Source organism: Vigna angularis, chromosome 8, assembly GCF_016808095.1.
Source record: "Vigna angularis cultivar LongXiaoDou No.4 chromosome 8, ASM1680809v1, whole genome shotgun sequence".
NCBI lineage: Eukaryota > Viridiplantae > Streptophyta > Magnoliopsida > Fabales > Fabaceae > Vigna > Vigna angularis.
This window is the reverse complement of record NC_068977.1, coordinates 21,240,462-21,255,170: the sequence shown is the minus strand read 5'-3', so window position 1 is coordinate 21,255,170 and position 14,709 is coordinate 21,240,462. Positions and strand designations below refer to the sequence as shown.

General features: G+C 32.6%; 1 protein-coding gene across 1 annotated transcript; it reads left to right on the top strand.

Annotated features, from left to right (window-relative positions):
- The first annotated feature begins 884 nt into the window (after nucleotides 1-884).
- Nucleotides 885-4,503, top strand: LOC108345718 (trihelix transcription factor DF1). The gene is made up of 2 exons (XM_017584436.2): nucleotides 885-1,397; nucleotides 2,320-4,503. The coding sequence occupies exons 1-2, from the start codon at nucleotides 1,093-1,095 to the stop codon at nucleotides 3,986-3,988; spliced, it is 1,974 nt and encodes a 657-aa protein (XP_017439925.1). The 5' UTR covers nucleotides 885-1,092; the 3' UTR covers nucleotides 3,989-4,503.
- The last annotated feature ends 10,206 nt before the right edge of the window (nucleotides 4,504-14,709 follow it).

Here is a 14,709-nt window from a genome sequence, read left to right as displayed (position 1 = left end):
ATGTTCATGTCCTGTTTCGTCATTTTAACTCAATCTGCCCAACTGCCACTGAAATCCAAAACCCCAAAAATATCATCAAACAAAAAGCATACTAAAGATAAACTTCATCTTCTTTCTTTCTCCCAAGAAAAAAATAAAAATAAAAATAAAATTTTCAAAGTAAAAAAGAAAAAGCTGACTTATATGAGTCGGCCTTTAACTAAATTTAGCTGCACAGACAAAACCGAGTTATTATTTCCATCGTCTCTTTCTACACCTGTTCAAAACCCTCTGCACCAGTTATTAATCAATCTTTATTTTCTCCCTCTGTAATAAAACAATAAATAATAAATAATTAAAATACTTCCTCTATATACATATATCTTTCTGTGCCACTTTTTTTATTACAGTGAGAGAAAACCAGGTGCATGAATTTAGTAATTTACTTTCCCCAAGATCACAACTTTAACAAAAAAATAAAATAAACTTTAAAAACAATCCAGGATTCCACCTTTAATTAAAATAAAGTCAAGTGCATTAATTTTAACATTACTAATCAATTAACAGAGTTGAATGGATTTTCTGAGTGCAGGTTATGGTAATTAGTATTAAAATTAAAAAATTTAACGTGTTTATTTTATTGATTAATATTTATGATGGAAGTGTGTATTTTATTTATTTATTGAATTATTAAAAAGGTGAATAAAATTAACCATATTTGATGATATTATTTATGTAAATAATGAAAAAGTAAAAAAAGAAAACATTTATTGTGTTTATTACTGACATGTACATACAAACAAATTGAATAAAGGAGGAAAATAATAAAATTCTTGAGATTAGTATTACCAGGCAGATCCCACCCAAATAAATTAATAAATTCACCGAACATACACGTTCATACACACATCTATGATAAAACCCATCAAAGAATTCACCACCCTTTTTCTCCTCTTCTTCTCTTTTTTCCCCCACATATTATTTTTTTTCCTCCTCTGTAATTGCCTAGGTTCTGTGCTGTTTTTGAAGAGAGAGAAGAGAGGTAGAGGTAGATAGAGACCACAGAAAAAAGAGAGAGAGAGAGGGGGGTGAGAAAGAGAGAGAGAGAGTCCTATGCTGGGGGACTCAGCAGTGTTGGGAACAGGAGGAGGAGGAGGGTCTGCAGATGCAGTGGTGGCAGCAGGAGGGGGTGCTGTTCATGACGGTGCTGTTGACGTGGCAGGGGGTGGCGGCGGCGGTGGCGGAGGATCAAATTCAGGGGATGATGAGAGGGGGAGAGTGGAGGAAGGTGACAGGAGCTTTGGTGGGAACAGGTGGCCGAGACAAGAGACTCTGGCTTTGTTGAAGATACGGTCGGATATGGACGTGGCTTTCAGAGATGCAAGTGTGAAGGGTCCTTTGTGGGAAGAGGTTTCAAGGTGAGTCATTGAATTCGGTCTTAATTGTTTGGTTTTGAGGTTTTCTGTCTTCATCACCTTAACTGGCTGCTGTGGTCACTTCAAGTTTGCTGCTTTGGAGATCTGAAAAACTCTCAATTATTGTTCAAGATTTGCTCCTTCATCTCCTGGGAATGTGTTTCACTTCAATTCCGTGTTTTTTGTTTTCTTTGAGGTTTCTGCAGAGCTTTCGTTTGGATTTGTTTAATTCAGTTTCAGTTTTTATGTTTGTTTCATTCTTAATCTCTGCCAGCTATAGTTCTCTCTCTCTCTCATCACCTTTTCCTGTTCCTTCTTTTAAGTTGTGTAGAAGGACTGTTTGTGAAAAGATGTAATTTAGAGTTGGATATGTGATGTGGTTTTTTTTTTTTTTTTTTCTGACATTCATTTTGATACATGTTGCGTTTACCAAATAAGTTGGCAACTTAAATTGGGTCTTGAAAAGCAACATTTTCTTCCACCTTGTTTCAGTTAGCCAGTCTTGGTGGGAATGAAAGAGGTAGATTGCACAATCTTCTAACTTGGGTTCATGTGTTGTCCATGGGAAGAGTTTCCGTTTCACCAATTCATGGTGTTTGATATTATTAATATCAATATTATTATTGTTGTTATTATTTAATTAAAGCTTTTACTCCAGTTACATCATCAATTTTGATATTATTATATATTCTTCTTTAATTTCCTTCCCTTGTTTTAAGGTCTTCAGTTACTTCCTTTCCCCTCCATTTCCGTTCATGGGTACTTGAAATCCTGAGATGTTTAATACTTTAACTTGCTTCTTTTGTATTATCTTATGCTTCTTTCTTCCATTGCCAACTATGTGCCATGGACTTGATGAGATAAGATAACGCCACAAAGCTTGTTTTTTTACTTTGTCTTCTTTTGGGGTTATTATTACTATCAGGAAGCTGGCAGATCTTGGCTACCACAGAAATGCCAAGAAGTGCAAAGAGAAGTTCGAGAACGTTTACAAGTACCACAAGAGAACCAAAGAAGGCCGCAGTGGGAAATCAGAAGGCAAAACTTATCGCTTCTTTGATCAATTACAAGCCCTTGAAAACAACCCTGCAATTCATCCTATCCAATCCCCAACACCACCACCTTCCAAGCCACCACCAGTAACAACAACAGCACTACCAGCAACACCACTGTCAATAGTCGTAACAACTACACCCTCTTCAATAATGTCTCTTCCCCCGACCACAACGCTGCCATTGTCACCTGCCACTGTTCCATCCCCAACAACACTCCCTGTGCCTCAAGGCATTCTCGCCCTCACAACCTCTTCCTTCCCATCATCAAACCCTACACCATACTTCCCAACACAAACACCAAACCCTACTACCAACAACACCAACAGCAAGAACCCTCAAAACACCATCGCCCCACCTTCTTTCCCCAACATTCCGACTGATCTCTTGTCCAATTCCAGCTCTTCCTCCACCTCTTCGGAGGAAACAACCACGGAGGGAGGGGGAGCAAGACGCAAGAGGAAGAGGAAGTGGAAGGACTTCTTTGAGAGACTCATGAAGGAAGTGATAGAGAAACAGGAGGAGCTGCAAAGGAGGTTCCTGGAGGCCATTGAGAAGAGAGAACAAGAGCGTGTCGCCAGAGAAGAAACGTGGAGAAGGCAAGAGATGCAAAGGATCAGCAGGGAAAGGGAGATTCTTGCACAGGAAAGATCCATTGCTGCCGCTAAAGACGCTGCTGTTATGGCATTTTTGCAGAAGATGGCCGAACATCAACAAGAGGAAAATAATCTTCAACCAGCATTGAATACCAACAACAACATTATCTCTATTGCTGCACAGCAACCGGTGCCACAAGCAACTCCAACACCAACACCACAGCAAAAACAAACAACAACTGTTCCCGAGGCCCCACCAGTGCAGTCCTTGGTCCCACAGCCACAGCAACATCAGGTGCAGCAACAACAACAACTAGTGATGACTAATGTGGAAACCAATAAAGCTGATAATAACGGTGAGAATTTGATGATGGGAGCGAGTTCTTCGCGGTGGCCAAAAGTGGAGGTACAAGCGCTGATAGATCTGAGAACAAACCTGGAAACAAAGTACCAGGAAAATGGACCAAAAGGGCCTCTATGGGAGGAGATCTCAGCTTTGATGAGAAAAATGGGGTACAACCGGAACGCCAAAAGGTGCAAAGAGAAGTGGGAGAACATCAACAAGTACTTCAAGAAGGTCAAAGAAAGCAACAAGAAGAGGCCAGAAGATTCCAAGACCTGTCCCTATTTTCACCAGTTGGAGGCTCTATACAAGGAGAAGAACAAGGTGGAGGGCCAAATGAAGCCGGAGAGCATGATGGCACCCCTCATGGTGCAGCCGGAGCAACAGTGGCCTCCTCAGCAGGTGGTGCCCCCAGAAGTAACCATGGAAGACGCCCAGAATGACCCCATGGACGGGGGGCACCACGAGGATGGTGAGGAGGAGGAGGAGGAAGAGGAGGACAAGGACATTGGAGATGAAGACGATGATGAAGACGATGAAGGTGGTAACTATGAGATAGTAGCAAGCAAGCCAGCTTCGGCTGGTGATGCTTCTGCCGAGTGAGAGGAACAAATATTGACCGAAAAGTGCATCAATCAGAGTCATGGGTGGGTCAAAGAGGGTGCACGGGTTGTAGGAAAAATGGTGGCGTGAGGGTGAATTCTGGTAGTAGTGGTGGTGGTGGAAGGTGATGGGATTGGAATGAAGATTTTGAAAATGCACGTACTTCAGAATGACACATGGGTATAGGGTTATAGCCAGTAGGGTGGGGGAATCTGGGTTGGAAGTACTTGGTACAATAGCAGCATATAGTCAGTAAGATTATATGTTTTTTTGTTTTGAAAAAGAAATAATTAATTATTTTTTTGAGCTAAATAAATAAGTTGATGAACGAGGGAGAGGGAAGATTAAGATAGAGAAAGGTTCAGACTTGAGAGGTTCAAGTTCAACATATATGAATAAACAAGCAACCTCGATCAATGTTATTGTACTAGGCTTTTTGTACTGAATTTTCATGTTCATGTTGATGTAAATGGGAGAAACGATTAATTGTTGGGGGGTTTGTCCTTTTCTTTTCCAATTTCCTCTCTTGAATTTTCGCTTTTCAATTTTGTTATACTATTAAAACGTTGGCAATGATTTTGTTCCTTTCCTCTTTCATCTGTGTTATGTTATATTGTTTCGATGAATTATATATATATTCTTCTTCCTTTGGTTTTTCCTCGGGCTCTCTACAAACTCATTAGCAAATGGTGAGAAGCAGCAACAAGGAGAATGAGAGAGGAGAATGTTGGTTGAGCATGTAGAAGATAAAAAAAAAGTAAAAATTTTGATGCAGAGAAAATAAAAAGAGAATGGTAGTGGAAGAATTAATGGAGGAAAAAAGAATAAGAAAAAGGGGCTTAAATTGTAGGGACAGTGACGGAACCATTTGTGTTGTAACAGGGCCCTTCCCGTAGCAGAAAATGCCAGCATCACACATGGAGTCATAAACCCTTGACGGAGGGTCCACCAGGAGGAATCTTTCGAGGTGTGAGCAAACATCACAGTGTGAAGAGCCAAAAACACTGTACACGGTAACTGTATTGTTTGCAGTGAACACAAAGATATGTGCTTCCCTTCATGGGTGTCAGTACTAAAAAAGCAATGAACCTTCATCTTCAACCTAGTCTATTGGGTAAACTTTTCTGCTCCCAATTTCCTCATTTTTCTTATCTTTTCATCACCATCCTAGTTAATCACGTTTTCCCTAAACAAAAACCTTCATGTCAAAAATAACCCTTATCAACCCCAAAAAAACTTACATTACACCTTCATGTCAAAAGTTGCATCCCCAGAAAAAAGCTATATGGTCGGATTTACAACTAATAATGGACTGCAGATATATATATTATGCTCTTCGTATACATATATATTTTTTTTACATTGCTTTTGGTGATATTTTATATTATATATGTACACACGAGAGATGCTATACAAGGGAAGAATTCTTAATTCAAGAAGTACAGGTCGGCATTTTTCGTATGGATTGGTGGGTATCCAATTCTGCTCTTTATTTTTGTTTGTTTTTCTCAGATTTTTGTGTTATTTTATTTTTAGCATTACAACTAATGCTAAATATAACCTTACATTCACATGCGTCAATTAATTAAAGACAAAGCAGCGTTGTTAGAGTTTTTATTGTTTCTTTTCATCCTGCACAATCATTGCAGGGTATCTGGTTCCCTAGTAAATCTTGAACTATAATTTCTTCTTCCTTCTGATATAGATGGGTGTAATTTTTTTCTAATATGCAAATTAATTCCTGCAACTGTTAATAATCTATTGTTCTTAAGTTTAATGCGTATGTAATCTCACTCTTGAAACTTTAAGCAGACACAGTTCTATTTGGTTGTATTGTTGATATTTTTGTGCTTTCTATGACAGAAAAATGTTCAATGTTTGGTCACTTTTACTGAGATGTAATATTATTACTTTATCTGTCCTCACAGTAAATATGTTTCTACTCCTTGCAGTTGTTTTCAGAACAATAAACTACAAACTTAAATAGTTTTGTAAAATTAAGTAAAAAAGAAACAGAATGTGAACTTGGATTGGCCATATTTTTTTTTCAGTAATGCAGTTTAAATAAACAAATATAAATAAATGACTATCAGCTTAAAAAACGGTAATTTTATAGTGTAAAATTTTTAAAGTTTTTTTTATTTAATATTTTGAACTTCTGAGAAAAATATTATAACAATTTCTTAGTGTTTTTTTTAAAGCTCGGGTTTAATTACAATATATGTTTAGAAACATATATTCTAATTGAACATTTATCTTTTTGTTTAAACAAATTCAAACAACTGAACACTTTGTGAAAAATGTTAATTGTATTTCTAAAGAAAGGATAATTAGTAGGAGGATCTTTGCTATAATTAATTGCTAATTAAGTTTACCACAACTAATTTCATTTAAGCTTTGCAATCCTGATATGTTTATGATCTCAAAACAGCCAAGACAAAGAAAACTGTATTAAAAAAGTTAACAGATTATTAAACTTGCTAAACTTTATTATGCATACAAATGAGTTTATTACAGGAGATAAATTTACTTGAATGATTGACTTTATTAGTAATTATTTGAGAGTAATCTAAGTTGTTTAAGTGTTGTAATGAGTTAAAGAATGAGAGTATAGAAGAAATGCATGAGGTTAGAATATAGAGGAAGGAGAAGAATGATAGAGAAGAGATTGGAAATAATGCATATGGCAGATGGTGATGGTGGCACACATGATGGTGCATCATGTATCTAGTTTGACTTGTGGGTGCCCTACAAATTTGTCTATTGTGATGAAAATGGTGCCTATTTACGCGTTAAGGGACTGCCCCACAATATTCATTGCCATGCATTTACCACCTACGGATAGGAATAAATATTCTGTTACACACCAACAGTTTTGAGACATTAACGTTGCAGTACCCTCCTTCATAGAGACACATGCACGCAGAAAGTCTATGGATCCTATACCTCTCTTGGACCCTAAATAATTAATAATTGCTTTCCTCTTCCATAGATTCTACTCACAATACCAACTCCTCTTCATTCTCTTCTCTCCTACTCTTCTCTTTAATCCTTTGCAATTCATTATCAAACCTATTCAATGTTTAAGCCACACTTTAACTTTCGTATTAAACTTAGATACAAGAAAATTATCCAAAATTCATTCTCTTAATTTATTAATTAAAAACTTCAAAAACATGTATTGATAATTCATAAATTAAAAACTTCAAAAACATGTATTGATAATTCTATAATAATTATAAGTAAGATAGATTTATAATATATATATATATATATAATGTAAATTTTATATTATTAATTTATTTTTGTAGAATTAAATTAAGTTTAAAGTTTGATTCTAAAATAATATGAAAGGAATGAGTAGAATGTATTTTAATATTATTCAATTATCAGACTATTCATTAATATTTATATTTTTTTCACTTGATTTTGAAATATGCATGTCTTAATAGAAAGAAATATGTTAAAAATTCACCTCACCTAAAAATAAAACAATTTTACAATAAATATAAATATACATATAAATAAATAAATAAATATTATATATATATATATATAAATAAAAGTTTAAATGTCATTTTATAAAATAATTTTTTAAATCTCTATCAAACTTAAAATTTCATAACTCTGATTGGTAGAGAGACTGACTAACAAAGGAAAGGAGATGCAGTTAATGTGCACAACCTTTAAGAATTGCTAAATTATAGTCAAACATTTGTATTAAGAAATTGTTAATCATCATTACCTTACTCAGAGTAGGCGAAAATCATTAGTTGAGATAAAAACTACTTCTTGTTGTTCAAAGCCTATTTGGTATACTGATTATGTCTCAACTTAAATTTGAGATCAATAATAATTAACAGAAATAATATGCAATGTTACATTATTTAGTTCACAGTTAACAGCTAGCATTTAGTGTAGGAAATAGGTGGACCAAGTTAAAAATATTTCATATCAATTGTGACATGTTTTTGTACCCTTCATTTTTAGATTTTAAACTTTACTAAATTAAATGCTAGAATCCTTCTAAATAATAAGAATGAGTAGACCACCGTTATTAATAACCACATATCTTATTTCTGTAAGGCATCTTATCAATTAATACACTATTTATGACAATTTAATTTCGTTTTCTTTTCCTTTATTAATTTCGAGAAAAAAAATAGTTAAATAAAAAAAAGCTTTACTCTTATGATTGATTGGATGGAGTGCTGTACACATTTTTAAGTTTTTTTTAAGATGAAATTTGAGGATTGCATATCATTCAAGCTTATGGTAGGAAAAACCTCTTCAAGTCTCAAAAAATTACTTGTAGAAATAAAGAAGAGTGAAAATTTGAAATTTGTTAAAGATAAAATTTTATCTTATTTCACTTAATTTATTCACTTAAGTTATTTTAATTTAAATTTAAGAATACTTTTATTTTCTCTAAAGTTATAGTTTAAGAAAAGTGATATAGAAAAATAATTGTAAGAAATTTAATATACAAAGTTGTTCTACATTGTGCTAAATATATTTTTATTTAACAAATCATTATTAGATTTTAAAATAGTTCACAATTTACATTTTAAAAATAATATTTTCCGATTCTCATTCTTTTTAATTGTGGATCAATCTGTTAAAATTGAAAATTGTAGTAAATAAATAAGATATTGTAAATAAATTGTTTACAATGTGATCGAACAAGTTTCACACTAAGATTGTACAGTGAGTTTCACAAATTTTGATTATTATAAATAAATTTATTTAAAATATGAATGAATAAGTTTCACAAATTCTTATTTTATATTTTAAAATATCAATCAATCCGTTAAAGTTGCATATTATGATATTATAAATAAATTTATTTAAAATACGAATGGGTGAGTTTTAAAATAAATTTTGAATGTTATAAATAAATTTATTTAAAATGTAAACGGATGAGTTTCACATATTCTTATTTTATTTTTTAAATGTCATCAATCCATTAAACTTGTAAATTGTATTAAATTAATAAAAGTATTATAAATAAATTTATTTAAATTATAAACGTATAAGTTACATTTATTTTATTTTTTAAAATGTGTGTGAATACATTAAATTTTTAAATTATGGTGAATGAATTATGTATTATAAATAAATTTATTTAAGATGTGAACGGCTTAGTTTCACAAATTATTATGAGATTGCAATGTGTGAGTTTTCCAATATATATTTAAAATGTGAATGTATTTGGGTTTCATGAATTTGTTTTTATTTTTTAAATGCGGGTCAATACGTTAAACATGCAAGGTTAATGAATAATGTATTATAAATAAACTTATTTTAAATTTGAATCAATAAGTCTCATAAGTTCTGAGATTGTATAATGACTTTCCAGTTTAGAGCATTATAAATAAATTTATTTAAAATGCTAGCAAATTTTATTTTATTTTTTAAAATGTAATTAATCCATTCAACTTGCAAAGCATGTTAAACAAATAATTTCATAAATTATAAGATTATGTGACTAAGTTTTACAAAATTTGAAGTATTATAAATATATTTATTTAAAATATGAACATATGAGTTTCAGAAATGCTTATCTTATTTTACTTAATGTGCATCAATGTATTGTTAATTATGGTGGATGTATGCTGTATTATAATATTTAGAATGGGAAGAACTAATTTCACATATTATTATGAAATTGTAAGGTGTGTTTTATAAAATATATTTAAAATATGAATGTATGAGTTTTACCATTCTTACTTTATTCTTTTAAATGTGAGTTATTGTGTTAAACTTGGAAATTGTGGCGAATTAATAATGTATATTATTTAAAATTCAAATGCATGAGTTTCATAGATTATGACATTCTATAGTTTATCAAAATGTGTTATAATCCGTGAATTAAGCCGGCCTATCATGAGTTTAGAATGAAAATAAAATTAAAACTTTAATGTTGGTCAATTTTAAATTCGATTCACTAAAACTCTGACTCACCACGACCTGTGGGTGAGTCGAGTTGACTCACCAACCCACCTAATTTTGTTTTTTGTGTTTATTTTTAGATTATTTAGAGTGTAATATGTTTTGAATTATATTTAGAGTTTAAAATGATTTTTTATTGTATTATATTTTTTTATTATTAAATTGTCTCTAGAATTTGACATCATTTTGGATTGATTGGAGTTTATTTATATTTGAATTGAAAAAAAGTTGTTATTTTTTTAAAAATTGAAAAAATAACTCATAATTAAGTGAGTCATTGAGTCAACCTATTTAACCCATTAACCTGTCATGGATGGACTGAGTTCAAATTTTTTCAACTCACTAATAAGTAAGTTAGGTTAGATTGTCTCATTAATTGACCAACCCATAGTGAGTCGGACTAGATTAAGTCGGGTGACCTGTTTTGACATCCCTAATATATGGTGAGTTTTACACATTCTGAATATTATAAACAAATTTATTTAAAATAGAAATTGATAAGTTTCACAAATTCTTATTTTGTTTTTTTAATCTTCCTCTGTGCTTTAAATTTGCTAATTATGGTTAATGAATAATAAATTTATTTCGAAGTGCAGATAAATGAATTTAACAAATTATGAGATTATAGAGTGAGTTTCACACGGTTTGAGTAATATAAATAAGGTTTAATCCTTTTCGACATCCCTATTTATGTACGAATGTCTCAATTGGGTCCTCGTTTTTTAAAGTGTATCAAAATGGTCCCTACTTTTGAAAATTGATATCAATTGAGTCCTTTCCGTTAAGTTGGCTGGACGGCGTTAAAAAAATTGATGAGTGGATGCTGAGATGACGAACGAACGTTCGTCCACCAGCGAACGAACGCTCGTCCACCAGCGAACGAACGCTCGTCGACCAGAGAACGAACGCTCGTCGACCTCTTATTGCTGGACGACCATTCGTTCCACACTGGACGACCATTCGTTCGGTGGTCGACGAGCGTTCGTTCGCTGATGGATGAGCGTTCATTCGCTGGTGGACGAACGTTCGTTCGTCATCTCAGCATCCACTCATCAATTTTTTTAACGCCGTCCAGCCAACTTAACGGAAAGGACTCAATTGATATCAATTTTCAAAATTAGGGACCATTTTGATACACTTTAAAAAACGAGGACCCAATTGAGACATTCGTACATAAATAGGGATGTCGAAAAGGATTAAACCTATAAATAAATCTATTTAAAATGCGAACCGATTAGTTTCATATAATCTTAGTTTAGTTTTTAAATGTGGGGTTAATTTCGTGTCTTTGAAAGCTATCATGAAAGAATAATATATTATAAATAAATTTATTTAAAATGTGAATAAATGAGTTTCACATATTTTTGAGATACAACACTACAAAAAATTAGATTTTTTTTGGGGGTTATTTTTTTCGTTTCCGGCAGTTTTAACCCCCGAAAAATATGTTACCCGCGGTTAGAAAAACCGTTGGGAAAAGCTGCGTCACTAAGTAACTACCGGCGGTTTTTTGCAAAATCGTCGAAATTAGCGAGGGTTTTTCAGAAACCGCCGGAATTAGCGGGGGTTATGCTGAAACCGCCGGTACTAATGGGGTTTCTAAAACCGCCCCTATTTATAGGGTTTCTTTATCTAGGGTTCTAAAATCGCCAGAAATGTGTACATTTTTTTTTTTTGGTTTTTTACTGTAATAAAATAGGATTATGATAAAATTAATTTTATTAACCAAAAAGATAATGAAATAATATGAACTAAAAGTGAATATTATATAAAATAAACTACATTATTATATGTTCATATAACTCATTGTTCATGTATTAAAAAGAAAGATGTTCAATAATAAATTAAAATAGTAAAAATATGACTAAGATGTTCATTACATTACTAAAAAAGAAACAAATATATAATTTTTCAAAGGTCTCTTCAGTTGCCCACTTCCCTTAAACTCCTCCAGCTAATTGCCTCAGTTCCATTTGTTTGGGAAGAAAACCTAGGAAAATCTCTTCCTAATTTCTCAAATGTATCAGTTCATCTTGTGGTTCCCAAACCCGAGAAAATACTCATTCATGTAGCATCTTCAGGTTTTTCTATTGCATGCAACTTTGGCCACAGATAGAAAAGAAAAAGGAACCTGTAATTATGACAGTGAAAGCATAACTAGTTTAGACCTTGAAGCTTTTACATTTGATGCAGACCAGTCATTTGGTTCAGTTCCCTCAGTACTTCCAAATTGTGTTGAGCCATCTGAAAATTGAATGATGTGGCCTCTATCATCTACTTTAACCAATCCATAATCTGATGCAGGGTTGTAAAGCAGATAAATAAATATGTAAATTTTGTTACAAGGAAATTAGTCGTTTCTATTTACTCACCCTAGAAAGAACAATTATAATACTTGCTCCGGTCCTTTTTATAAAAAAAAAACTATACTTTCTTCTTTATATAAAAGAGGGTTCTATCAAGCAACAAAAAAGAAACATATATGCATGAACACACCTGTTACCCACATCAGCACATGAAACAGTGATATCAACATTTCTATCAATGTGACTCTGTTCATTTGTAACCAAAGTAAATCATAAAATTTTTGATGAATAAAAATAGTACCCATTATACAAAACAATTACAAGCCAATCCTAGCTAAGCTGCAAAATCAATTCAAGTCGAACAAAATTCTGAAAGTCAAATTTACAACAGAAAAGTGAAGAAAAACACTTAGCTCAAGCGGACGCACCTAACCTAGGCTCTGATACCACATGATGACCCCTGGTCATGGCGGATTGGTGAGAAACCATGAATCTGGTGAAAATCGAGTGGGCAAACAGAGGAAACCGCGGAAGAAGTGGAAACGAACTACGAACCCTAGGTTCGAAGGATTCGCGGAAGAGAACAATTTAAACGGTGGAAAAGATGAATTAGTCAGTGGAAATGAAGAAATCAAAAGTTACGAAGGTTTTTAAACGATATAAACCTCTAGACTAAGAGGAACAAAGAAGAATCGGTAGAAAATGGTAGAAAACCCTACCTATTGAACTGAGGGTGGATTTGAGCAAATTTAATCGGTGAGAAAGTGAGACAAAGTGAGAAGAAAGTGACAGATTTGTTTCCAAGTTTACTTGCTTGATTGCCAAAGTGAAATCAACTCCCAAGAACTTCATACCTTGAAGATGAACAAACGGCGCAGGAAAGGGATACGATTGAAAGAAAATGAGACAACAGAGACGAGAAGCAGGAACGAAGGCGTGCGGAAGGAAACTAGGGTTAATTTAAAATATCAAGTGATTACCCCAAAAAATTATTTAAAAAAAAATAAATGTTAGGGGCGGTTTAGCTTATAAACCGCCGGAATTATTTGGGGTTGCAAAAACCGCCGGAAAATAACCCCTCTTAAAATATATTATTTTTGTAGTGTAAGGACTAAAAAAATAGTTAAAGAATAGAAGTAGGTTTTTATGAATGATATTTGATCAATTTTATAATTAAAACATTTAATTATAAATAGAAAAATTAGTTAATAGAGTTTCATTTTATAGAAGTTCTTTTAAAAATTGATTTCCTTCCCTTTTTTTCTATGTTATTTTTATATTTCTAACACCCTAGTTCACCACTTTGAAAAAAACAACAACCATAGGAGTTTTGGCTTAGAGCATAACACTTTTATATAAATAAATTCGTGATCAGAATAAGTTCGTATTTTTCTCTATTCTTGAGTCATTTTGAGTTTTTACATACATGTGATGTGTTTCATGGTCGCATGTGGCTCAATAGGATTCAAGATGAATTTTTTTTTGTGGTCATTAAAATGTGTTTAAACATTGATCTGAGTGTTTCTTGTGTAGATAGAGCATCTTATGAGAGTCGATTCTTTAAAGCAGAGTTGAGTAGACTATTTAGTCTATGTAAGTAATACTAGCTAATTTTTTTATTAATTGTGATGTTATATAATATTTATGATGTGGATGAATTTTGTGATGAGTAGTAATCTTTTGGAATTGAGATTTGATGATGGATGACTTGTTAATTTTGGTAGATGTGGTGTACGATTTCGTGTGAATGAGATGTTTGAGCTACTATGTAAGTATAGATCCTTGTGATATATCATCTAAGTCAAGTGGTTTTAATGGAGGTACATTTTGAACTATGTAGTTATTTTGATAATAAGGAATGAGTTAAAACACCTAATAGACAAGACCAAAGCTTTATATATATATATATATATATATATATATATATATATATAATGTTTATGTAGTTATGTAGATATGGCTCTATCCAATAAGATAAGTATGTGGTTCAGAATTATTTAACCTATTTTAGAACTAGATGGTTTCGATTTGTTAAAGAGAAAACAATATTAGTGGAAGTCAATAATACCAAACTGATATATCAATCAATTTTCTAAGTAGAGGAAATGAAACTTGTTAGAAGATGTACTTACTGAACGAGCCACACCCAATCAGTAAGAGTGAAATAATTCAACTCCATAGAAAGTTAAGTATGATATACTCATTAGATGAGTCAAACTCATTGAACAAGCCTAGTAGATATGAATCTTAGAGGTTTAGTTCATTAGGCTAGTGGTATTATTATTGAGTGAAAAATATTATGTAGAAATTCAGAGAGTTCATGGTGGTTGGGTCATTGGGTGAGATATGGATTTACTCGACGAATTTTTTTAGGTTTTTGGTCCAAGGCTTAGTCGTTGGATGAGTAAATTTCCTCATTGAGTGAAAATAAATTAGTTAAAATCCAGAGAGCTCAAAGATGTT